At 40.1% G+C, this 26,981-nt stretch overlaps 1 protein-coding gene across 1 annotated transcript in view; it reads left to right on the forward strand.

The window, feature by feature from the left end:
* Positions 1-26,981, forward strand: part of ACVR1 (activin A receptor type 1) — a 75,352-nt gene that overhangs the window by 37,174 nt on the left and 11,197 nt on the right. Inside the window, exons 3-8 of the mRNA XM_063318343.1 lie at positions 1,375-1,448; positions 11,877-12,137; positions 13,075-13,292; positions 20,803-20,902; positions 23,727-23,873; positions 26,013-26,288. Coding sequence (XP_063174413.1) covers positions 1,375-1,448; positions 11,877-12,137; positions 13,075-13,292; positions 20,803-20,902; positions 23,727-23,873; positions 26,013-26,288 — 1,076 coding nt within the window. The remainder of the gene's footprint in view (positions 1-1,374; positions 1,449-11,876; positions 12,138-13,074; positions 13,293-20,802; positions 20,903-23,726; positions 23,874-26,012; positions 26,289-26,981) is intronic.

Genomic DNA, 26,981 nt, shown 5'->3' on the forward strand with positions numbered 1-26,981 from the left:
AAAAGGCCTGGAAAACAACTCCAAAGAGTGTGTCCAAATTGCTCAAAGTCCTCTTCTTTGCCCTTTTGTCAAAAAATATTCCTGATGTGTTGATGGATTCCAAAGCCTCGGGATGTAATCAACATGCCTTCTTGATTCCCAGTAATGGTTAATGTAATTATGGACCAATCTTGCAAATTTTAGCCCCAAATGTGGTAATTACACAACAAGCCCAGATCATGTGTCAAGAGATGTCCCAATGGGCCAACCTCCAGTCAGCATGAAACTGCAGTCTGTTACATTATGGTTTGGTAGGAATGTTACTGCTGACTCCAGTGGTGAGTAGATTAGACCCCTACTGTTGAAAAGAGGCAAAAAACAGGCCAAACCAGAACTGACCATTTTGTCTTTAAAAAGTGAAGTGCCTGAGTAATTTTGCCAGTTCTCACAGTTTTGCTGTTGTGTGATTTTCTGAGGTGAGGTTGATCTGGTAAGAAATGTGCAGAGCTCACATCTGTAAGATTAGTGGTGGGAACAGCTTTTGAACAATAACATCCCAGCTGGTTAAGATCCCTCCTCCTTTTATATTGGATGCAATGCTTTAGGTCTGGCTTTGGAGTCTTTTTGTGGTTCCTATTGGTCAAGATGCTAACTTTGGAGTCCAAATATTACACACTCCATAGGAGACAGTTTGGTGAAGTGGTTAAGAAACTGGGAGACCGTGAGTTCTAGTCCTATCTTAGGCACAAAGCCAGCTGGGTGATCTTGGGCCAGTCACTCTGTCTCAGTCCTAGGAAGAAGGCAATGGCAAACCACTTCTGAGATCTTGCCAAGAAAACTGTGGGGGCTTGTCCAGGCAGTTGACAAGAGTCAACGCTGACTCAAAGGTGCATGTGCACACACACACACAAACACACACAGTCAAAGCCTGTCCATAGCTCTGTATTAACTGCTGTTATGAATGGCTTGAAAGGCCCACAGGCTTAAATTTGTGAATGTGTATATGAGTTTCATACCTGTAGATGCATTATTTTGTAGGCATCTGGCTGCTCAAGAAGGTTGTATTTTTTGTGTTTCAGAACCTAGCCTCTTACAAACTCTTGATGTCTGTCAAATGATTGTTAAATGAAGTAGGGAAGGCAGGGCTACAACTAGGGTTTGTGTCACCCCGGGGCAAACATGGATTCCATGCCCATTTTGGTACCCCCCCCCCCAGCGCGGCGCCCGGGGCAGATGCCCTTCTTGCCCCCCCCAGTTGCGGCCCTGAGGGAAGGTGCTCAAACTTGATGATTGAACAACATAGAACCATCGAATGCAATTGGAATTCAGGCAAAGGTATGTTGAGTAGTTGTGATTTTATTTTTAAAGCAAGAATATTTTTCCTCTTTTCTCTAGATCTACAATGATAAATGGACTTATGATTGTTCCCTTTCTAGTGATGATAGTTTTTCCTTCACCGAGCAAGGCTGGTGAGTATTTGGGTTTCAGTTCATATCAGTCAGATCTGCTGTTGTGTTTGTATATACTGATTCAGTGAGAAGAGCTAACTACAAACCAGCCCATTCATGTTGTATATTCGTTTTTGGTTCTTTGCTCCAATTAGCAATGCAGAGATGGAGGTCACATATTATCTCAAGCTCCTTCTGACTCTGTTCTTCCATGATTCATTATAATCTGAATTCCTGTGCTAAGCAGAAGGGTGGATGGCCAAAATGACTGCTTTCAATTCTGCATCCTGGAAAAATAGGGAATTCCATCTCTCTTTCTGGATCAACAAAAAAATAAAAATAAAAAAATGTGCTTGGGTCCACGCCTAAGATTTTGTGCATGTACCTCTCCCAACTACTGTACCATCAGATTTATCCCTGTCAGTAAGGATGGCCCTGTTCCTGATGTCATTTTGGAAGGCAGTTAAGACCTAGCTCTTAGCAGGGCCTTCAGAAATGAAGAGTGAGGAGATGATGGAGGCCGAACCCAGGATATGGAATTGCGAATGCAGTGTTAGGTTTGTCTGTAATACGAATGTGGGTCTTTTGGGATGTTTTAAATCTATTTATTGTACATTGTTGTAATCTGCTTAAAATCTAGGGATTGAAGGGACATATAAACCCAACAAACAAACAAACAAACAAACAAATACTTTGTAGCTGGAATCTCTTTATGTCTTGCTGTGGTTTTTTTCCTTAAAGAAATTGGTTTAGGAGGAAAAATAAGGCCATTCAGCCCAGAGGAACTTGTCAGGATATATAAATAGGTTATTGGCACAAACACTATTGTGCCATCAGTAAACATGTCACCAAGAAACAAAGCAGTAAGCGGTTTAGCTAAAGTTAGTGGTGAAAGTAGGTGTAAAATTTGGTTCTTCCTCTCCTAAAAGCCCCTTCATGTTTTGTGGGAGTTGTGTTTTGAATATGTCCATTTTTGTGGTATGAAATGAGTGCCTTGTGTTTCATATTCCCTTCCACCCTCTTTAAATTAGTGATAAGATTTATTCCTTGAGTACAGACTTGCTTTATTCTGAAATGAACATAAGTGAAAGTCTTTGATAGGGGAGGAATGTCTAGTGGTACCCATTGTACAAACTTCCTTTTATCTTGCTAGATTCCCAATGTTTATAAGGTCAGGTATTACTTAACCTCAGTAAGAGGGACCTTTTTGTTTGTAAGAGTTCTCAGCCTTTAAAGCTGTAGTAGCATAAGATTGCAAGAAGCAGCTTCTGGGATGATTGGACAATGAAGGATTTATTATCTACCCTGAAGTTATCCATAGGAAGCAACTTAAAAAATAGAAATCAGTGCCTCCAAGAATGAGGCTTGTAGCAATCATATATTGCATTAGAAGCCTGATGGTCATAAATGATAGTTACATATGTAGGTATGTCCATGCACACTCATACACAGAGATTTATTTTAAATCCTACATGTCTTCCCTTGGTCCAGGAACCATTAGGTGTTTCTTTCCTAGCCAATATCCTGTTCAGACAACTTGAACAGTTCTGCTTTTCCTTAGGACAGGTAAAACACTGTAGCACAATCCTGTCATAGGATGGTGTCACCTAAGACTGTGTCTAGTTTCTAATTATCTATCTTTTGGAAAATTGGGAAGAAATCTTCTAACCCAGCCTTCTTCTTGATCTCTTTTCACCACTTGCAGGCAAAGCTTGATAAGTGTGTGTCATGCATTATGAGGAAATACCTTCACTTTTGGTGGTGGTGGGGGGACATTTTCCATTTACGATTTCGAACATATTATGCTTTTTGTTTTTTGGTCTCTGAATATGGGGACGTGAACCTGCAACTCAGGAACCATGAACAGCCTTCCACGTTGCCTTTCTCTCCAACCTGTGATGTGCAGAATTTGTTGACCTAGGAATAGACATAGTGTTCTGGATGAAACAAGCCTGGTTTTGGGCCAGACCACCCTGGAACATAGGATTTACAATATGGTCAGAAGGAAATGGAACCTCTAGAATTCTCTGGAATGTTCCCAGATTAACACATTTTGCACATCCCACTTTTCTGTGCACATGTGTGAGAGATAGAGAAGGAGTGTCTTGGCCCTAGCAACAGAAGAATTGTATAGCATGTTTATATAACATCTATTACGAGGATATTCCCAGTTTGTCAGGCTGAACCACACAGTTTTCAATGATATAATAAAATATATTTTAAAGCCTTTTTTACAGATTATTACAGACAGGCTTATCATACTGCTCTTAGGCAGAACTTTCAACTGTAGTTTTCTTTTTCCCTTCAACATACCAATTTCAATAAATACACATGAAAACAAGGATTTGCCAGGACAGAAAACTTAAGCAAAAAAGCTAAATATTCAAATACTTACAAATACTGCAAACTGTGTCACAGCATGACTGATAGAGTAATACATTTTGTAATGCCTGCTGTGTTATTTTGTACAGCATTTGTTAGTTCAGTTGGTATGTTAGAACAAGTCATGTTGCTATTTAAGTCTAATTCCATATAGAAGCAGCATGAAAAAAGTGGAATGCCTATTAAAGCCAGAGGTTTTACAGTTCCCTTCTCCCAAGACAAGTGGTTAAAGATATGCCCAGGTGTTCTTTTGCAAAGGAAAAAAAAAGACAAGTTATAAATTTGTCAGTTGCAGAACAGGTTGAAGCATACAAAGGGACTCTTTAAAAAAAGACATTATTAAAATGTAAGGAATGTGAATCAATATACAATCTGTTTGATGTATAATTTATTCTGTTATGACAAATAAGAGGACATGAGTATCCACAGTGGAAAGAACAAATTTTTAAAACTTCTATTTAGAGGTCCTTTGAACAAGTTAAATCTCAGAATTGTGTACTGTTGCAAAACTGCAAGGAATATGGAAAATTCAATGATAGTGTCATAAAGTTACACTTTATGAAGCCAATTTAATTATTAGTTTGGTCAGAGAGTTACAGATTCAGAAAAGTTGTGGGTTAAGTCAAATATGCCTATAAACATCCAGAAATGATGCAGAAAGCTGACAAGGCAACTTTGCTTGTTGGTTGCTTTTATGTTTTTCCAAAGTTCACATTGATTTTCCTATACAGAAATCATGAAGATGCAACCATGGTGTTATAGCCCTGATTTACATCACTGAAGTCTTTAAAGATCAGAATAACTATTTTTACCCTCAAGTAGTAGAACAAAGAGGAGAGGAGGGAATTCATCAATAAATGATGTGATGTCAGCATAATCTAAAATACATTGTATTAATATAATCAAGATGATATATAATTTTGTAATACCCACCAATTTCATTCTAATAGCACCTTACAGTTAAAAAGTGCAGATAACATCTATGGAAAGTATCAAAAATACTTGTCCCGTGAACTGCTAAACCAGGTTTGGAGGACCTGAGGCCTCCTGATGTTGCTGAACAACATCATCCAGCAAGCAGGACCAGGAGCTATAGTTCAGCAACAGCTGAAGTGCAGCAAGTTCCCCATTCTTATGCTAAGAAAATTGCTGGAGTCCAGAAAATGGGTGGGCTTGCATGAGTAGGCTTCCTTTATATGTTTAAAAGGAATTTCATAAGTATAAATAAGATGTGGAAATGTTCTTTTTTTTTAATTACTATTCAATTAGAAAGTTATTAAGGACTGAAGAATTGTGACTAGCCATGTCTGTCCTATAAACTTAAAAAGCCTACTTGCTAAGATGGGTGGCATGCTCAGAGATGTGGAGTAGGGAAGTGGGAAGAGTCTGTTTCCTTCTGTTTTCTGAAAAAAATGGAAGGAGAAAGACTATATAATATTTACTAATGTTGGTTTTAGTTAGACATCCATGAACTAGCTAAGCTCTTTTATGGGGATACTCTTCCAAATCAAGAAGTCAACTAACAGGAAAAACTAGAAAAAGCTTGGCTCAATATCAGCATGAAAGTGATAAAGTATCAGAAGCAATAGGTACAGCAGAACTATTTCAGATTTGGGCAGGGGTGGGTGGGGTGGAAGACAATTAAGCGGTGTTTCAGGGGGCAAAATGTGTATTCTGAGCCTTCATTAATACCACTGTGCTTAATTTTTTCTGAAAATTAATGCTTTCAGTATCTGTTTGATAACCTGGAGGACAAATCCAGAATACTTTTTTGATTTTGCTTCACTACAACAATGTTAATGATTACTTCCATTTACAATATTAACATTTATGTGTCTGTATCTCCTAATGAGCTAAAATAAAGATGTGCTATGTTCTGTCAGATTCAGCAGCATATTGTTGCATTAAAAAAAAAACTTTTAGAAGTACATTCTAATCAATAATTCCATAATTATTGCCTGAGCACAAACTGTACTTTTACATATTTACATACCAAACATATTTTTAATCAGCAAACCAAGTTGTACATAATAAATTATATGAAATAATGTGGTTTTATATCTGTGAAATATGCTAAAAATATTACAGGTTTATTTCCTTTCCCCCCCCCCATTTTCCCCCCACAAAATCTTAGGGAGATTTTTTCCCCATTGCTTCAACATTTCTTGAAATTTAACATCTCTGCTTGAAGGGGAGGTGTTGGCATCCTGTAAAACGAGTTTTCTTAATAGAGGAGGGAAGGATTTCAATATTCATATCAAAGCCCCCTCATCAGATGCTACAGTCAGGATTTTATGGCCCTCCCAGCAGCTATGGCTCTATCATAAGTGTTACTTGGTTGCATTTATTTTGAAAGTTATATGTTGAACTTGCATTTGTGTTCCTGATGGGATGTTGGTAAACTTGTAATGGCAGAAATAATGCCATATTTAGGCTTATTAGAACCTCAAAGCTGTAAAATTAAAATGGCTTATTGGTATAGGCCTTTATAGGAAATGAGTAAGTTTAGACTAGCAGAGGGCAACTCCTGTTGGCTCAGAGATCCCGCCAGACTTTGTGTGGCTTGCTGATTTGCCGCACTCCAAAAGTGGATATAAGCTGGACCTTAATGGAAGAGGTAGGGGGATGTTGCCCCTTAAAACTCCCAGACCTCTGAAAAACAAAGATTTGCTAGGTACTTTCTGCACCCCTGATCTCAGTGAACTTCAAACAGTTCTTTTGACGGGTTCTTACTGCTTGGCTTATAGTTTTGGCAAGGTTTTACCCACCTTCTTCAATGACAAAATAGCTGGAGCTACAGTATTTATATGATTTCTCTGCAGTGTTCCTTTGAACTAGGAAGTTCCTAGTTTCCTCGGGTGCAGAGAGCAGTGGACACAACAGGGATGACAGGTAGAGTGATAATGTAGGAAAGCTTTTGGCAAATCCAATCTGGTTTTTGTTGATGTTGGTTGTATTTCATTCATACATCTCAGCTTATAAATCTTTTCAGAATGAGGACAGCTGTTCTCCTTCACAGTGGCTTTGGGGAGTAGAGGAGAGATGTTTCTCGGGGGCCTCATGTGACTGATTTACAAGACAGCTTCAGTAATGAAGTTGTTTGTACCTATTCCACCCTAAATTCTTCACTGACAACAGTAGTTTTAAATAAACCTTTAATTAACCGTCAATTTGTCATATTTTGGAAATTGTGCAGCCTAGTGTAGACCGAAACTTTGGAGGTATGAAACTAAGCCTACAAACAATTTTCAGATAATTCTGGGGGGAAAAAAAGACTATTTTGTTTTAGGTAATGGTAGGGTGGTCCCAAATATTCTGTTCTTGGGCATGATATTCAAGAGTGTGATAGTGATGCAACCGTGAAGATTTGTGAGTGATACTGGTTTTCTGAATCCAAGTCATTGCAGGGCAATAGATAAAAGCATTGCATTTTTTATCTTGCTCTCATAGCAGCTTCATTGTTGTATTCAATTTAATGGTTTTGGCTATACTTGTGAGTTCAGTTTAAAATGAAGAATTTCCAAACAGTTTGACTCCAGGTTTCTTAAGGATGGTTTCATGTGGCAGGCAGTACTTGATTTGCTTAGATTATCAGGGTGCTAGTCTGCCTTCAGAGGTGGGGACGGCTGTGAAATTTATGTGAACTGTTATAGCTCCTAGAAAGTGGTATCTCTTGTCCTAGAGAGCTGCTCAGTGGTCTCTCTGATGTTGATTGGCCACCAACAGAAGCCCTTGTACTTTCATCTAGCATTTGGTTTGGCTTATTAGAAGACAGTTTGTCTGGTTCACATTTAATGGTAAGTCAGCACTGTTTAAAGTATGGTTTGTGGAATCAATTATAGTAGCCTGATCCGGCTATAATGCGTGGAAGGGGTATGTGAAAAACTGAACCGCATTATGGCTTAGTATTGTGTGTGAATCTGGCTTTATCTGTGTTTGGGTGTCTGTGTGTTTTGAGAATAAATCTCATAATTGTTATGATTCTGTTGTACAGGTAGCAAATTTGGGCAAAGTGAAAGTTCTTTTGGGGAGGATGGTCCAATTTGGTGTTGCAGTGGCTCAAATTTTTCAGATGTAGGAGATGAGTTGTTAAAAACTCCTTTCCCTTTCTAGACATTGTAGGAAAAGAATTGCTTAGTCAATGGCAGTGTTTCTCAACCTTGGCAGCTTGAAGAGGTGTGGACTTCCACTCCCAGAATTCCCCAGCCAGCAATGCTGGCTGGGGAATTCTGGGAATGGAAGTCCACACCTCTTCAAATTGCCATGGTTGAGAAACACTGGTCTATGGTAGTAAACAAATCAGAAGGAGTCTACCAGACTCTTTCCAAATTTTTGCCCTTCTTAGCACTTTCACCACCTGCAGGATGTGTAGCTTGCTTCAGCTGCCTCCCTTTTCATTAGACGCAACGTGTGCAGCAAACAGGAGTTCTATTTATGTGCTTGCTTGGAGTCTTACTGTCTCTGTGATCAGGATATTAACTGAATCATTCAGGCCCATAGATTTCCACTGGCATTGTGTAGCAAGAACAAATAACATGATCACCAAGTATTGATCGCAGGTGGTAAAACCCAGCACCAGTTGACACTACCTGGGGCTCACTCAACTGCAGAACAGACAGTGACTGTTTTAACAAAGGAAACCCTGTCTGGCACTAGAAGCAACATTAAGCAAGTGCCTTTCTATTTATTAAGCAGGCATTCCCCTCCTCCTCAGTGGGTGTGTCAGATCTGCTGACTGGGGCCCTCTGACCTCCAGAGAAAATGCTGGAGTTCATAACAGGTGGAAGTTGTTAAAAACAGCATCTACCAGGTGAATTGTTTATGAATGAGAAGCTTCATTTAGATTTTTTTTACAAATCCATTCAGTTTGTTAAAAACTCCTTGCCCTTTCTAGACATTGTAGGAAAAGAATTGCTTAGTCAATGGCAGTGTTTCTCAACCTTGGCAACTTGAAGAGGTGTGGACTTGAACTCCCAGAATTCTGACCGAGTTGCACAAACAAAACAAAGAAAAATGTGCTGAGAAATGCACAGAGCGTGCATACATTACTGTGAAGTACGCTTGGTATAGCGTGTGTTGTTCCATGACAAACAGGCAATGCTTTACAAAAACACATATACTTTTTCTGAATAGACCAACCAAAGGGAAACCAAAGCATACTTCTGTCTGGAAAAATGTCCAAGGGAAAGTAGAGTTGTTTGCCCCTGTTTATACAGTGTGTCTTCCAAAGTACATCATACTGAGATACTACCAGCAATTATTGCTACACAGAGATGTAATTGAGCAGAGGGCTCAGGAATTTCTTGGCTACATGATTTGGATAGGTTGCTCCCAGGCTGTCCAAACATCAGGAGCTCTGTCTGATGGAGTAGAGATGAGCTCAGTAATGAGAATACAGGAAGTGGACTACATTGTTTCTGTTTGGTTCTTGGGCCATGAAAATGAATGTGATTTTAACCTACTCTAAATAGGTCCTAGTTTAGGGGGCAGACTGTGGACAGCCAAGAAATTAAACTGTTGGATCATTGAACAAATCAACCCAGAGTTCTCTCTTGAGATACTAATAATCAGGCTCAAATTACGCAAAGACCTAGCTCTCTGGAAAAGGCTCTAATGCTGGGAAAGGTGGAAGGAAAGACAAGAGGATGACTAGCAGCAAGGTGGATGGACTTAGTTACAGTGGCAATGTGTGCACTGTTAGAAGACCTGAAAGACCAGGTTAGGGATAGACTGTCATGGAAAAAATCTATCTATGTGGTCAATAAGAGTCGACAATGACTTGATGGTGCATAATCAGTCAATCAATCAATTAGGAGGTAGAGACTTTGATTGTTTCAATAGAAAAGACTATATGTAGCTCAGGGTTGAACTGTGGGGTCCTTAGTACTCTCTGGGCTTGGTTGTTTGCTTGCAGACATTTCATTACCCAACTAGATAACATCATCAGTGCTCGCACTAATGATGTTACCTGGTTGGGTGATGAAACATCTGCAAGCAAACAACCAAGCTCAGGGAGCACCAAGGACTCCACTTTGATTGTTTATTGACAAATCAGATTTGTTTTGGAACTGCAGTTTTAAAATACAAAGCCATGGAATCACAATCAGGAAATAAAACATGTGCCAGAACTGAAAATCAGGGCCCATGCCATGAGTTATTTTTAGATGCTGCTTTATGTAATTAGCCCTGTTTTTGCTTCAGAACCATATGTTCTTTTTTCTCAAGTTTAAAACAGTATAGCTTTGATTATATATACATACACACACATGTGTACACACACACACGTTTCTATTGCTTTGCCAACAAGGCACCTTGCAGAATAATGTTCTCTTTACTGTTTCCAAACATAGCTTAGCACTCATTTTATAAAAATGTAATTTGGCTGATTACCAATTGGTTTCAGTATGTGTGTTTGAACTATGTACATACACAATTCCTGCATATCTCCAGGACATCAGAGCTATAGGATCCCAAAGTGGTCTGCAGAACATTTTCAAGATGCAGGATCCATCCTCACATTCCTGTTCCCATCCTCCACCCCCTTCAAAAGATCTGAAACCACTATTTCATGGGGCAACTTCATTTTGTGTGTGTGTGTGTGTGTGTGTGTTTCTCACAGATTTAAGGGTTGGAGCCTCCAACTGCCATTCTTACCCTTGAAACCCCAAAGGCCACGGCCCCTTGGTGATATCCTCCGATCAGCAGGTGATTTTCAGCAGATCCCCAGAAGGTTGGGGCGTTTAGTTGCAATCCCTGATCCTTTCAAAACATGCCTATACTCTACAGTGGGAACTTTCTCTTGCCCATAATTGAAAATTCATATCCTGCTGGCAGGGCCAGCCCTACTATTAGGCAAACCACGTCAGCCATCAGAGACAGCATATTTTGGGTGTCAAGAAAGATAATCAAACTATTACTTGGCTATGTTGTTTTATTTTTTTAGTCCTGGAGCTGGGAAGTGTTTGTTGCATGTTCTGCTCCATATGCCACAGTCCACTGGCTTTCCTTGAGAATGATGCACCCTAAGTGGGTACATAAGGAGTATCATTTATTGTTATATTTTACATGTTTTGTCCCCTACATCCTATTCTAAGTGTGCCGGGTGGATCCATTCTGCCTCTCCCCAAGGCTGTTTGCTTGATGAAAATTAGATAAATATGATTCCTTCATCCTGATTTTTCTAAATGTAATTCAGTATATCCTTTGAGAAGATACAGATGGATGACAAGCCAGGATTGGAATCTATGGGTGGATTCACATATACTGAACCAACTTATACAAGCCTTTGTACCTAAATCAAGAAAACCACATTATGGCTTAGCATGATATTTGAATCAAGCTTGTGTTTTGAAGGTGGCTTTTACAGTAGACATCCAGTTATGTACGTATGTTTCATTCGTACATAATGTGATGGGTTTGGGTTTGGCTTAGGCTTAGAGTGTTGTATGAACAGAGACAATTGTGATTTATGATTAAACCTGTAGAATGAATTTTAGAAATTAGGTCCAATAAGACAGGACATTTTGCTTTTACATCAGGAAAATTAAAAGAATTTGTAGGATATTTCCATGCCCATTTATATTCACTGTTATTGAATTCTACACCTTTTGATGGAAAACTGAAGACACCTGGCAAGCATACCCTGCTCTCCTGAGTGGCCTTGCCTACATGTCATGCTATGCCATGGTTTGATTAAGGACAGTTTGTTGAGTAAACCACAGTTGGGCCTGCACATACACTAAATTCTAAGCAGTGGTTTGCAAACCGGTAGCTGAGTTCCTACCCTCGTGCTAAGCCAAAACAAACAAAGCACATTTTGGCTTAGCATGTTCTGCTTAATTTAACCTTAAAACATAGGCTCAACAGAGTACACAAATGCTGAACAGTTTGCAGTTTCATGGAACGCTAATGCTCTATAGCTGGACCAAGAGGGAGGAATGGATTCCGCAAAATGTCCACAGAATCAGAGAACCAAACTCTTGTTGTTGTTGTTGTCAAAATGTATCAGAATGCATTTGTTTGCATGCACTTGGCTTAATGAAGTGGTATGCCTCCCCCTTTCCACAGATGACGAGCTAAAATTAATGACTGACTATGAATGCGTGTGCGAAGGCATGTCATGTGTGAACGGAGTCCGCTGCAGAGGACATAGGTGCTTTTCCTCCCTGAGCATCAATAATGGTGCTAGAGTGTATCAGAAGGGTTGCTTCCAAGTCTATGAACAGGGGAAGATGACGTGCAGAACGCCTCCATCTTCAGACCAAGCAGTTGAATGCTGTCAAGGGGACCTGTGTAACATTAACATAACAGCCGAGCTACCAACAAAAGGTGAAACCTTTTTTGTTATATTTTTAAAGAGACCTTAGAGAGGGAGAACCTTTTACCGTTTAGTCTTCCCTTGTTCCTTTGGCAGGCTTCGTAGGAGATCCAAATCTACATGCTCGTCCAGGTAAAGCACGAGTGAGTTTGGGCAGCGCTCCTGCTCTGCCTGCACAAGCCTGATCAGATTGGAAGAAAGTTGCCATTCTTTTCTAAATTGCTTGTGAATTCATTGGGGGTTGGGAGATCATGACCCATAGTTGGAGGAGCCTTCATTTAAGCATATTGATGAATAATGGTGACGTGCAAAATTAGAACTCGGTCACGTGTGTTTGAGAGCAGTAAACGACTGGAACATTAAAAATGTTCGTTCTTCATCTGCCGTATTTTCTTTTAACCACCATTAGCTTGTAGAGCAGCCCCCATTCTTTCTATCAACAGAAGAAAGGTTGCCTGCTTCTTGGTTAGGGCAAAGGGTACAAATGTCCAAGCAGGAGGCTGGTGATCAGCAGAACTGGCAAGGAAGAGTTGATCTTACTAATGGATGATTCTACAGTGATGAGACTGGAGAGAACCACTTTGTACTTCTTGTTTGTTTTATTTTCTCACTGATAGTACAGTAACCCCTTATGGCACCAAATTTGCCACATGCAAATCTGAGTGTCCATGGGATATTTTTGTACACTACTTTGCCTCCCCCCCCCTGCACCAAATCCCTGAGTGCCCTTTTCCAGAGAGTGGGAGGAGAGCAAGCACACAGTCTGACCGCCTCCTTTCTGAATCCTCTTCCATTGCAAAGGGAGACACCTGTGCTTGTGCTCACCTTCCTAAGGAAGTCTCTCTTTACTCTTGATTTTACTCAGTTTTCCTCTTAAACCATCTTTCTCAAAATCATCAGCATTAAGCTTTTGCCTAATCGTACTTTTTGTTGTTTCTCTTTGTGAAGGACATCCACCTCAAGGGGAAGCAGTGGGTTACACCATGGAAACACTTGTCATTTTCATACTGGCTCCTGTTATGGTGCTGATCGTATTTTCTGCAGCAGCGGCGCTGATCATCAGAAAGATTCGGCAGCGCCATATGGAAAGGCTGAATTCAAGGGATGCAGAATATGGCACAATTGAAGGGCTTATAGCCTCAAATGTTGGTGACAGCACGTTGGCAGTGAGTAATCCTTGTCTTACGATCTGTTGCTAAGCATCTAATAATGCTCCCTTGTTTTTCTTTCTAATCAGATTGCCCAAAATGTGATGTATAAAATACGGAGAATGGCATAGTCCCCTTTCTTACTGACTGTACAGAACGGTGCCAGGGCAAACCATGGGAAAGCTGTCAAGATGTGGCACACAGCATGGTTTGGGGAAAGCTGAGACACACTTAGATGGAAGGTTCACTAGGGAGTCTCGTTCAACCTAACTTTAAGGGCTGTTCCAAGAACTAAATTCGTGCTGCCCTGAATGGCTTAGAAAAAGAACAGGTTCCCATTTACTGACCCACTTTTCTACATGGAGCCTCTCCTCGTTTGGTGACTACCTTGGTTAGCAGCCATTTGTAAATACCGTTAATCATTTGTAATAAAAAAATTCATTTTCTGACCAATGCACACATTTACAACCAAAACTTGTGTACTTGACAACAACACATACCGGAGTGTGAGCAACTCTGGCGTAGCTGTATGTGGGAACTTTGTCTGAATGCGATGGCAGCAACCAGTGATCTTTGCAGCACACAGCATCCCTGTCTCTCTGTCATGTATTCACTTAGCAACCATTTCACTTAACAACCTGGTTTCTGGAATGGAACTTGATCGCTAAACAAGGAGTAAGTGTACGTACAGTTAAAAGCTACAGCTCTGACTGCTGTTCTCTGTGCAGCAGAGAAATAATACAGCACTCATTGGCTGGGATCATACAATACCCTAAACCTGGGTTAATGATATACAAATTCTGTTGCAAAGCAAAATACTATGCCCAAATAAATAAAATCTTTGTGTGGTTTCCTGTGATAACCTGGTTCATATAGGATGCTGAGGTTGCGGTTTCCCCAACACACTGAGCCACAAACTATGAAACCCCAACTGAGCCTAGCTAGTGTGTGGGCCAAACCCAGCTTCTGTGTGTGGATGACAGCTAGTTAACAAGGACACTATCACAAAATGATGATGATGGTGATATCGTTAGGACTGATAGGGAGACTATCAAAACAGTTTAACCATTTCTTTTGACCTTTTTATGGTTGCCCTTGGAGCATGACCTGGGAATTAGGGATTATGAAGAATACAGGATACATGATCAGGTTATCTCATCTGGGGAAGCAAGGAAGGAAGGCTGTTATTGTTGGTACAGTGTGGGTACAACCTAGAGTGCAGTTGAAAGGTACCTAGGTTTTTGCATGCTCACATTAGATATACAACCACTGTCCTTCTTTTTGAACTATGAACCTGTGTCCTGCCCCTGGCAACTACCCTGGGACATCCCAGGTACAACTTGGTGCACAGGAGGACTTTTGCTCTTTTAATTGGGGGTGGGGGTGGGGGTGAGGAGGAGTAAAAATGCCTGGAGCTATGTACATAACTCCCTGGAAAGGATCCAATGTGTTACTTAAAAGCACACTTACCGCTTGTGCCACTTGGACACAAGAGTAGCTGAAACTAATATTGCAGGTTTGTTTGTAAACTGCAAAAGAGAGCTTTCTAGATCTCAGTGAAATGCCTTTTCTGGATTTTGTCTTAATGTTTCTTATATTGCAAGGGTGAGGAGTCTGTTAGAAACCTTCAGATTATATCAGTCCCAGCTGTAATCAGAGTAATGGGTATTCTTTGGCAATAGTTGGAGATCTCCAGGGTGTTCATCCTGGTGTAGGATAATGAAGGATAGATCCATTGCAACTGTTACTTAAAACCTTTTATATTATTAGGAGCTGTGTTGGTTTTTTTTGACTACTGAAATGAATTGTGGATGAAGGAAAATTAGACTGTGATGTGGCCCTATGTATCTTACTCCCAGATAAAGAAGCTATATTCCTCATGAAAGGCCTACAATTACTGGCATTCATCAATGACTGGAAACCCCTTATGGACTTTTTGCATGAGAAAGAAATTGATTTGGTGATTTATGATTTGATGATTAGAAAGAATAGGTTATAGAAAGAAGGGAGTTATGATGCAATTTTAGAGAGGCTTGATTAGAGAATTGTATGTTTAACTGCCAAGAAGGATATCGGAAGCCATCTCTCTCTCTCTCTCTCTCTCTCTCTCTATATATATATATATATATTTCATGCTTTCTTTTTATTTTCTTCTTTTTTATCTGCTTTTCCCTTCCCTTCCCTTCCCTTCCCTTCCCTTCCCTTTCCCACATTTACCTTGCTATATTTCCTCCCTCCCTCCTTCCCTTTCTTTTATTATCTATGTAAAACCTATTAATAAAAATATTTTTAAAAATGAAAGGCCTACAATGATATCTTGTGGGAAAGAAAAATGCTTCTGATAATGATCAGCTTCCCACATTGAACTAAGCCATAATGGGGAAGGTTTGAATTAGGTATAGTATGTTGTGCAAATCCGGCTATTCTGGTTTGCAGATCATGGTTTATAGCTTAATGTGCTTTAAGAACCTACTGAAGGTTTATTTAATAAACCATTCTTTATGACTTAAGGTAAACTCAGTTGATCAATATGTATGCATATATTATATATTTATATCCTGTTGTCAGTCTGTTGAACACCTTGCAGAATGCAAGGAAGTAACTCCTTCGTCTGAGATCTTGCAGTATAGAATATGTCACAGCAAAGTCAAACAAGTAGGAGGTTAAAAGATTAACAGGAAAGCAATATAGGTCTGTTTTAGTAACTGAGACACTGGCTCTCCCTTACAGGTTTATAGTGTTGTGAGTATGTAGATAATTGCAGTGAACTCAAATGAATTCTTCCAGATTTTTATGAATTCCCCAAAGGCACTGTAGCATCACAGAATATTCTTACAATATCTGAAGAATGGGAACTAGAGCTTGAGGTGTAGCAGTGGGGCTAGAACACCAAGGGTTGGTTAACTTCATGGAAGGAATAGAGAACCCTGTAAGAATAATGCTGTTGTACCAGATTTTTTTTTTTGCCCGCAGAGGCAGCTTGCCTGTTGTAGTAACTTTATGTGATCATAGTTGGCTGTTATAAGCAGCAAACAGGTAATGTTTCCATAGTTACTATAGGTATCTCAGAAGAGGCCTGAAGAGAATAGGCTGCACAGTGTATACAGTCATATCCCTGAGGGTGGGATATATTCTGTTTAATGAGGACCAGGGAGCCACAATGACTGTCTAGGGAAAGAGGCTCGCTCTGGGAAGTGAACATTTGAATTCTCCCTATTCCCAGCAGATTCTGTTCCAGCATGCTTATCTTTTCCACATCATAGCTAATCTAACTGATATCCTTCCTTCCTGAGCAGGCAGCAGTGTGTGCGTGTGGAAGAATGGAAAGGAATGAAAGAAAAATGATACAGGCAGCACCTAGCAGTTGGAGGAGAAGCATGGCTGAAAGAAAATCTCTGTGCAAAATCTATTCTAGGATGGAACAATCCAGATAATTCTGGAAGATTCCATGTGTCCTCAGTCGATCTGGACCACACTCCATTCCAGGGGTGGTCTGGCAGTTTCTGAAGGTTAGTGGAAAGTGAACACCATGAAGGGCTTCTGATCCTGAAGCTTCCAAAAAATGGCCAAGTGACTGAGTGGCGTGTCCAGAACAGGAGGTTTTGCACATAGTTAGTGTCTCTCCACATACAACCTGTGGAGAGGAATTCTGTTTGAAGAGAATAGAGAAATTTTGGAGACAAGGGAACTCTGGTGGCCCAAGTAACATAGTACAAGGAAATTGGATTTCACAGAAACAGCATGCAAGGCGTATTTCCCAGCCTAGGCTAAATGCATCCAGCTGACCAATGTGTAACATAGTGTGCTGGACTAAATGAGTTTTTGGCCTGATCTCACTGGACTCTTCTTAAAATTTACCTCACTGAACAGAATTTACTGGCCAGTGATATAAATGTTGATAATGCATATTTTGACCACAATAAAACCAAATGAACCTGGGCAAAAATCTCTCTGGGTTTCCTTGCTGGGATCATTCAGCAGCCAGTTGTGAAACTGAATTTCCAGTGTTGTGTGGTGGTTGCTGTTAGCTAGTCTGTGCTTTTAGTTCATACAGCAGCAAAACAAGAGGAATAAATATTTTTGAATAGGAAGAAAGATCTCTGTAAAATTAAGAGAATTGACTTAATTTTGAGTTCAAGCCCAAGGCAGCTAAAGAAAATCCTGAGAGTCGCTGATTTCTGTGAAACTTCTTAGGCAAGGTTTAGAAGACACTTGATCTCTCTCCAAGAAACAAAGCCAAATATGTAGGATGGCTAAGTGAACATTATTATTTTATCATTCCTCCAAGACCTTGAGGTTGCATACATTATATCCTCAAAACTGTCCTGAATAGAGGTTGGGCAGAAAGATACTGACTGACTCAAATCACCCAGTAAGATTCAAGGCTGGAGAATTGAACCACCTGGGCCTCCCCTTTAGGCCAACATACTAATCACTAATCTGGTTTAGACTATCTTCATCTAATGTAGATTAACTTGGTCAGATTCTCAGTTTGTTGAGTTCCATTTAGAGAGAGTTTTGATTAGAGTTAATCTGAGATTTAGGGGGAAGGAAAATCTTGCTATAAATTTGAATTCAATATGCCTTTTGAGAACAACGGCTAATGGTGGCCTCCATCAGCCTTTTGGCCCGTACCTATCAAAAATGTTGGGCTTCACCTGGTTGGGAGTTATAGCACACACTCGCCCCTGTTTGGAGAATCCCCCTGTATACTCCTTGATCTCCACCATTGTTTAATAGAAAGAGACTTTCTCCCCTTTCCGCTCTGCATTCAAAGAAATTGTTTTGCTGCCACCTTGCGGACATGTCTATATGACTTAAAATAGCATTGTATGGTTTATGACATACAGCTGACTCAAGGCTTTTGCCAGTCTGACCTGACAATTTTTCAGAATGCTAAAATCAAAAGGTTTTCTGAATTATCACTTCTGGTTTTCCGAGATTTGTAAGTACTTTTATGGACAGTACATTAATAGTTAAGTTTTGACAAATCTAATGAAAAGAATGAGATCCAGGAATAACATTCCTTTCAGAGGCTCCTGTATGGATATTTCTTCAGGAAGAATTCACTGGGCAAGACAGTGTTCATTGAAATTCATTGCATCTCTTCTATCTGGCAGACCTCCTAAATGAAAATCTGACAACTGGCTGTTATTAAAGCAAGCCTTCTTTTATATGTCTTAAATGAATGGGAATGTATTACATACACAAATATGTTTGAGGATTTAGCAAGAGAATTCACTGGACTTTGAAATGAGGGGTTTAATTTTAATTTATTTCCTAGTAAAGGATAACTGTAAAACACATTTAGATTGGTTTGAAGAGTTATGTGTACAACCTCAGAATACAAAAAGAAAAATTATTGTCCATAGCATATTGTAGCCTAATGGCATTGGAAAAAACACAAAATGTTGAAAGTGAAGTAGCATAGTAATTGGGAGTGGGTGGGTATTGAGATAAATGAGAATATTTGGCATGTTGGTTTTACTAGTTAAATAAAATGGCAATCTCAACAGCTTTTGAGGGAAAAACATTTGAAGGTCTTGCATAACTTGTTTTTGAGATGTTTAAATCTGAATAAAATGAAGAATTTAGTAACATATTTGTGTTGAAGATGCGTGGGTTCTGGAGCAGACAATTTTCATCTGTGGTGGGTGTGAAAAAATGGAAGCATATTGGAAGGAGGTGGTTGATATCATGAAAAGATTCACTACATGCTCTGTCTCCATAGTACCTAAAATTGCTTACTGGATATATCAGTGACAAAGAATAAGCCAGAAATAATGTCTAAATTTCTTACTATGGTAAGAATAAAAATGTTTACCATTAGTGATTTGGATGAATAGAAGGTGGACTTTACTATTTCTGGTAAATTAAGTCATAGATCCATAAAAGAAATAGGCAATACATTGATGTCCCTTAGTTTTACTTTATATATAATATGAAATATTCTAATGTTTAAAGGAGTTTCAATTTTGTGAGTTTAGTGTTTTAAAAATAAAATAATAAAATAAAATAAGCATGTTTACCTGCCTGGAAAAAAGCCAAGTGTACACTGGGGTAGTCAGGGAAAGAAGGAATGGCTACAGGCAACATCTTCGTGGTTTCTGTTGACTGGCTGTTTTGTGATTGCCGATGGCCACCATGGTAGCCATTTGGAGAAAATGCCCAACGTGAAAGTGCCCATCCAGTGAAAAAGACTGTTTGTTCCTGATATATAGGAATGCAGCTTTTGCCTATTTTTCAGCACAGTTGCATGCGTGTGGATGAGCATGCATATATAAAATGTTAACTACTGCATCCAGAACAGCTGAAGGAAGCTGAAGCTGCAACGTTTTGCTTTTATGTTATTGTTTTGTTAATGATTCTTAGCATATTTATTATATTCATGTTCATATTAAATTGGAATATGACACAGCAACACTGCCATGTGTACATTCTGACATGAACATACAGAGTGTAAATTGTGTATGTGGTTGATGCTTCTATAGATTTACATTTATAAACTTGGCTACAGAACCTCTGTACGCATCTCCAAACTGATCAGGCCTTTTAGTGTTTTCACAACCTGTAAATTGCTTTGAATAGGAATGGTTTTCAGAATTGAGTAATACTCTGCATTTGAAACCTGAATAAGCAGTTGGAAAGAGTTTTTTTTTTAATTTGATTTATTTTATATCTCGCCTTTATTATTTTTATAAATAACTCAAGGCAGGGAACATACAGAAATACTCCTTCCTCCTCCTCTTTTCCCCACAACAGCCACCCTGTGAGGTGGGCTGGGCTGAGAGAGACGGACTGGCCCAAGGTCAGCCAGCCGGCTTTCCTGCCTAAGGCCAGACTAGAACTCTCAGCCTCCTGGTTTCTAGCCCAGCACCTTAACCACCAGGCCAAACTGGCTCTTAATTAAGTATATAATTAACATCTGCATCTAGCGTCCACAAAAAGCAACTGTGTTTCTATTTGGCAGATTTCTGATAAAATACAATCTGTCTGTGATTTCCTATAATTGCACAGAATTGTATCTTGCAGTTTTGGAAAATCTGGAAATATCAACCTCCCTTTCATTTAAGAAAAGCCATCATTTGCAGTGAGAAAGAAAGGCAGGCAGGCAGGCAGGCAGTTCAAGATTGGTAAGAAGGAAGTGAGAGCTGTATACCAGGGAATGATGATGTGAAACTGAAAAATTTAGTTACAATTATGATCAGTTAAAAAGTTAGTAAGAGTGTCCATTAGATCAGTAATCCAGTAGCTACTGAAAAAGAAATTACATGAACTTGTCACCTGAGAACTAAGGCTTATTGAGGTCAGGAGGATTTGCTTCCCAATAAAGCTGTATAAGATTGCAATGTTTATGTACTCTCTAAACAAGATTTGTTCATCCTAGTGCCAAATGCTCTTAGCTAGTAAGATTATTTCCAAGTTTATCCAGTAAGGAAAGGTTCCCCGAAGAGAGAGAAAGGAATGAATGCTTACTCCTATTCCATTTTCAGTATAGCACCTAATGATGTTTGTTGTTTCTACACAGGACCTGTTGGACCATTCTTGTACCTCTGGTAGTGGTTCAGGACTGCCTTTCCTGGTACAGAGAACAGTGGCTCGGCAGATTACCCTGCTGGAGTGTGTAGGTTAGTCATCATTTGACTTGTCCATCAAGAACAGCCGCATGAACGAGTACATGAGTAAAAGTTGAGCAATGAGACTTGGAGAAAGGTGAAAGCAGTTATCCCAAACCTGATGCCCTCTAGATTATTAGATTCTACCTTCCTGCTTTTAGGCTAAGGAAGATTGTGCTAGATGGATATAGGTGGATTACTTTTTTCAAGTGGGGTGGATCCAAATGCTGGTTTTAAAATGCTTCAGAAGGCTACACAGAAGAAAACCAGAACCTTTTTTCTTCTCTGCTTTTCCTAAACGTGGAATGTTTTTAATTAGGTCTAAAAACACTGGCAAGATTAAGAAAGGACACTTAACCTTAAAGGAAAAAATGACAAACAGGAATCTACTGAATGTAACTGTGTTGCTTTTCTCAGCTGCTATGTGTTTTAATTTTTGTATTTAATTTTTGTATTTAGGATGTAATCGTTTTTATTCTGTTCGTTACTGTTTGCCGCCCAGAGTCACTTGTTGAGATAGGCAGTTTTACAAATTGATTAAATAAAATAATCCTTAATATATCTTGGAGCCAAGTAATAGTTTGGGAAGGATAAGAGAAAGGAAATATACATCTGCCTTTGATTGGAATAATTTGAAGCATAAAGGGCTCCCATCAGAAGATAAGCAGAAATGGTGTGGCCATAATATTGTTTCTTTTAAAATCCAGTTTGCTTGCTGTTGCACAGTCCAGATACGTTTGTATACGATCCTGCTTTTCCAGATCTTAGGAACTGACCACTGCAAAAGTTACTTGGGAGGCACCCATCTCAGTTCTGTGAAGCTTTTCATGCTGGAACCTCGGTTCAGAACTGTTCAACTTGAAATGATGATCAGCTCTAGAGTGTGGAGCAATTGCTGGCAGCATTCTTCCTCCTTTCTGTACTCTCCCTGGTGCAATTAAGGTTATTTCTGTCACCGCAAGAGTGAAAGGAGTTGGCAGTGCTTACATCACAGGACTGGCGTGGATGCTATTCTAGTGGGTTCTTCAAATGGCAGTTCTCATGGGAGCTGGCAAGGGGTCTGTTTCCTGTATTAGTAATGCTCCCACTCTTTCGGTTTTCGGCAGGTTGTTCTTGAATATAACGAACAATTCTAAACCCAGGCAACTAACTGGGAACACTCACAGTTTTAATGATGGACAAGTCATAAAGAAGTCTTTTTTATATTCTTTATGAGTTGTCTGTCGTTAACATGGTGAATATGTACAGTATCAGGAATCTGCAGTCCTTATATGATCTTAGCCAGCTTTTTCAATATATGCACTGCACTCACCTATAGCTAAAATGATCAGATAATTATTGCAACTGTTTATAGGCTTGGAACTTGGTCTTCTCCTAAGATAGATAGCATCTGTTTTGAGAGACTAAATGGTTAGCCTGTATTGCATTACTAGTGTCATTTTTGGATAGGAAGTCTCGTCTGGGTAATAGGAATTCCTCATATGTGTCACATGTCTCTTTACCCTGAACCACATCTGTTGTTGAGGAACATGTGCCAAATATGAAGAAATGAGAGACTCCAATCAGATGTATGTTGCTGACAAACAGAGCAGGTGGCACTGCACTGAATATAACTTCTTTAGGTTGACCAGGGATACTCTATGTCAATTTCTTATCCAAGTCACATTAGTGCCATTTGGGGGGCAGGAGGGAGTAAGTGTCATTCTTTTGTATGGTCAAAGGACATCACTGGTGTTCTGTTTAAAAACAGTTACCAAGTCTCCAGGTACTGTATCTCCATTGGGCAGGGGGCAGATCATAATTCAGCGGGAGAATATATGCTTTGCACCAATCCAAAGTATTTTGGAATAAGAGTTGGGGAAAGAAGGAGGTGATTGTCCATGATTAATGTTTGGAGTTTAATCACATATAAATTTTAAACACCTCAGCAAGTCACCTACATCAAACTCTGTTCTCAGGTTTTAGAACAAGAAGTTGAAGCAGAATTAGTCAAGCTATTTGTCAATATCACCGTGTTTCACAAGCCTCAGCAGTTGTTAGTATCTGCTTGCTAAATGGAGAGAAATGTTGCAATTAGCCATTGCTGGGTGTTTGTGTCAGGTCACATGTGGAGTGGGATGAGGCTACCTCTGGAGTTAGATTAGCCCAGCTTCAGGTTTGAGCCTTATTCCTATAAGGCAGGGGTATTCAGACAGTGAGTAACAAGTCCCCAGAGTATTGTGAGCCAACTTGAGGGTTGCAGATTTGGGAGTCTTGTGCACACAAAGCACGATAACTGCCAGAGCGCCTTCCCAATGGCAAAGTTACGCCTTCCCATTGGCATAAGCCAATTGCAAAGTCTAGGTTTTCTATATTGCTGATATAAAGATCCAAAATAAAAAGGAGAAATGAAAGTGGCTGTCTCAAAACTAAAATCCAGATTTCAGGCCTTTCCCATTAAACATTTATTTCCAGTGGAAAGGCTTTCTTTCATAGACTTGCAAAGTTCTATCATGATTTATTTGATATCTAGGTTAAAATTTAAATATTAAGAGTGACTAATTTATTTCTGGCCCAGGTCTAACCCCAATGATTTCATTGGTTTTATTTATGGGATAGAGTGCATATAAGTTCACCCCTCTTTTTAGGGGGCTAAGGCACTGCAAAGGTGAGAACCCCTGCCATAAGGAGATGATAGAGATTCAGACGTCCCCTTCCCCCTCAGTCCAGCAGTGTAACCTTTGGAGGTTCATAAATATGGATATTGAATGCAGTTTCTGGTTGGGGTGATAAGCCAAAAACTTTTCCTTTGAATGAAGAGCTATAGATAAAAATCTCTTTTGTTTGTGCTTTCTAGGGAAAGGCCGATACGGAGAAGTCTGGCGAGGACAGTGGCAAGGAGAGAACATTGCTGTCAAGATCTTTTCTTCCCGAGATGAAAAGTCCTGGTTCAGAGAAACAGAATTATACAATACTGTGTTGCTGAGGCATGAAAATATTTTAGGTGGGGAGAGGAATGGCATTGCTTATGGGCCTAGACAGATGGGGAGAGTTTTGTGAACTGAGACCCCACGTCTGCTGAGACCATCCAACTCAGCTTTTCCTCTTGTCCTTTGTGAAGAAATAGAGAAATAAACTTAGTTGCCAGAGTAAAAGGGAGGTTAGATAAGACCAAGTAATAGAGAATACTTTTTAGTTTAAAAACAATATATTCTTCAGCCTGATCTCCCTAGAAAGCCTTTAAGTCTGCCAGTTTATACATGTTTGTATAATTCAAGAAATAAAAAAGCTGAACTGCAGTGGAATAAAGCATTTAGACGGCAAATAAACTGGAGCGTGTTGGTTGCCATAAAAATACCAAATAGACTTTTGGACCATGCTTGCCAGATGGTATTTAAATCAAGTATGGTGTTTCAAAGGCTTGAGCAAACCTTTTAAGCCCAGATTCAAAGTCCTTTGAATTATCCTTTGCAGATGTTTTCTTCTCCTTTATCTAATAAGTTGGAGGTATGGGGCGACAGAGGAGAATGTCTCCTCCTAACCATTGAGGATGGGGAAGGGGGATAAAATACCAGAATTCAATCATAGGCCAGCTGGGCTGTAGAATTGGTGCAGGTCTTGATACCATCTCAGTTCAGACGTGATCCTTCTAGGCTTTCTGCCTGTCTGCGGTTATCTTTTGCCATGCTTTGGTGGTGAAGCGTCACGTGAAGTCATGGTTCCTCTCTAAATCCTCTGCAGGGTTTAGTCCGATATATAGGGGCAAGAGGAGGGTGAGTGCAGGGGTACACAGCTTAGCCTTGGACCAATAGTCAGGGAGACTTGCAGTGGTCTATGTTGCTAGGGGCAGCAGAGAGGGGATGGACTTTATGTTGCCAGGTTAATGGTGCACGTGTTGGGATCTATTTGCATCGAATACAGCACAAAATCAAGTGCTTTCTGTACAGTCGTTTCTGTATTTCAATCTGGTGATGGCTAAAGCTAATTTACATTTACTTAAGGGCCACTGGGTGGAGTTGGGGGAAGCATTCAGGTGCTTTCCTGTCTTCTGAGTCCTTCAGTGTACCTGGTAGGTCTAAATGGACCTATTAACCTCCCACCTTTGTTTTTAATGCAGTCTTCCTTCTGGTGAAGGAATATACTAGTGGAACTGGCATGGCTTCCTTTGTTAATATTGGAAGAATCTTCATCAAGCTATTTTCCCCGAGTTTTAAAGCCAGTTCAGTATCTTATTCCTTTAGTCTATACAATGCCTTCTCATTTCTGGGAAGTGCTTCTGCTGTGTTTCCAGTTGAGCACTTAAGCAAATGTAAGAGTTGGCTGAGTTAGGTAGTCTATGTGTATGTTTTGGTGCAGAGGACAGCTCCCCACAGCAGTGGCAAGTTGTGTGTCCTGGAAAAAGATGCTCTTGGGTTTCTGCCAGAGGAGACGAGCTCCAAGTTCTAGCATTGCATGTAGGTTAATACATCGTTCTGTAGATTCAGTTGCAGATTCACTTCAGAAGAAGTGCTTCAGAACCCACAGGAGCACTTGGCTGTGACTCATTGCTACACAGGCCATCCTGGAAACAGAAGCAGCTGCTTTAATGAGTCACAAGCAGTTGCTTTGTTCATACTCCTGCAGATTCCAAAGAATCTTTTCCAAACTTATTTCAAAGCACTGCACAGCCCAATGATCATTTAATACAGGAATTGCTGACTTAAAAAGGAAAGGAATTATACTGATAAGCAGAACAAGACATTGCAACATTTTGAGCATTTTCATGTCTTCAGCCATAACTAGGGGAGAATGTTTAACACCTTTTTCAAAAGATGTCAGGCCAGTTGTTCAGTGGGCAATAGAACTTGCCTTTCGTACTTAGAACAGCCTGGATTCAGTTCTCATTGGTTTTAGGGATAGTGGGGAATGATGCAGTTTGGGGAGAATTTAGCTAAGGGTTCATCAACCTGGTGCTTTGCAGATGTTTTGGACCATGGCTCCCTCTGTTCCTCAGCATTGACCATGTTGGCTGCACTTGATGGGAACTGAAATCCAACTCAGCTGGAGGGCACAGGGTTACCTACCCCTGGTTTGTACAGTATGAGGGAAGAAAGTATCTGATAAGTTATCTGACCTTTCTAAGGAATGTTCCTGTCCATTTCAGGTTTTATTGCCTCAGACATGACATCACGGAATTCCAGCACTCAGTTGTGGCTAATCACGCATTACCATGAAATGGGCTCACTCTATGACTACCTGCAACTCACAACATTGGACACAGTGAGCTGCTTACGAATAGTCTTGTCCATAGCTAGCGGCCTTGCTCATTTGCACATTGAGATATTTGGGACCCAAGGAAAACCTGCCATTGCCCATCGGGACTTGAAGAGTAAAAATATCCTGGTTAAGAAAAATGGGCAGTGTTGCATTGCAGATCTAGGTAAGTAGCTTCCTCTTTCCTTTTCCACATGGCTAGCATGAGTAGTTTATCACAGAGAGAGAGAGTACATAGATTGCCCAACCAACCAACCAACCAAAACTCATGGGGGATAAAAGAAGAAAACGAGCAAATGCAACAATAACAGACAGGTTCATATATAAATCTAAATCATGAAGGTTTATAGGCTTTAAGGAAGATTAAAGATTATAGATGTCACATTAGCCAGTGTAATGAATGGGGTGTATATTGAAGGGGATGTCATTCATTCATTCATTCTATCCCACCTTTATTATTTTTTATAAGTACTGTAACTCAAGGCGGCGAACATACCTCATATTCCTTCCTCTTCCTATTTTCCCCACAACCACCACCCTGTGAGTTGGGTTGGGCTGAGAGAGAGGGACTGGCCCAAGGTCACCCAGCCAGCTTTCATGCCCAAGGTGGGACTAGAACTCCCAGTCCCCTGGTTTCTAGCCCAGCGCCTTAACCACTAGACCAGACTGGCATTCATGCTTTCCTTGGTGTCACTTGATAGGAAGGTAGGAAGTTTCAGCATCCACTAGAGGGCACTTAACATCCAAAAGTCTTACAGCTCTTGGATGTATCTTGTATGGTTTTCTGAGCTTAGAGTGTCTGCCACAAGAGACTTCTTTCCCAACCTGATGTCCTCCAGGTGTGTTGGACCTCAACTCC

The sequence above is a fragment of the Candoia aspera genome, chromosome 1 (genome assembly GCF_035149785.1).
Source record: "Candoia aspera isolate rCanAsp1 chromosome 1, rCanAsp1.hap2, whole genome shotgun sequence".
NCBI lineage: Eukaryota > Metazoa > Chordata > Lepidosauria > Squamata > Boidae > Candoia > Candoia aspera.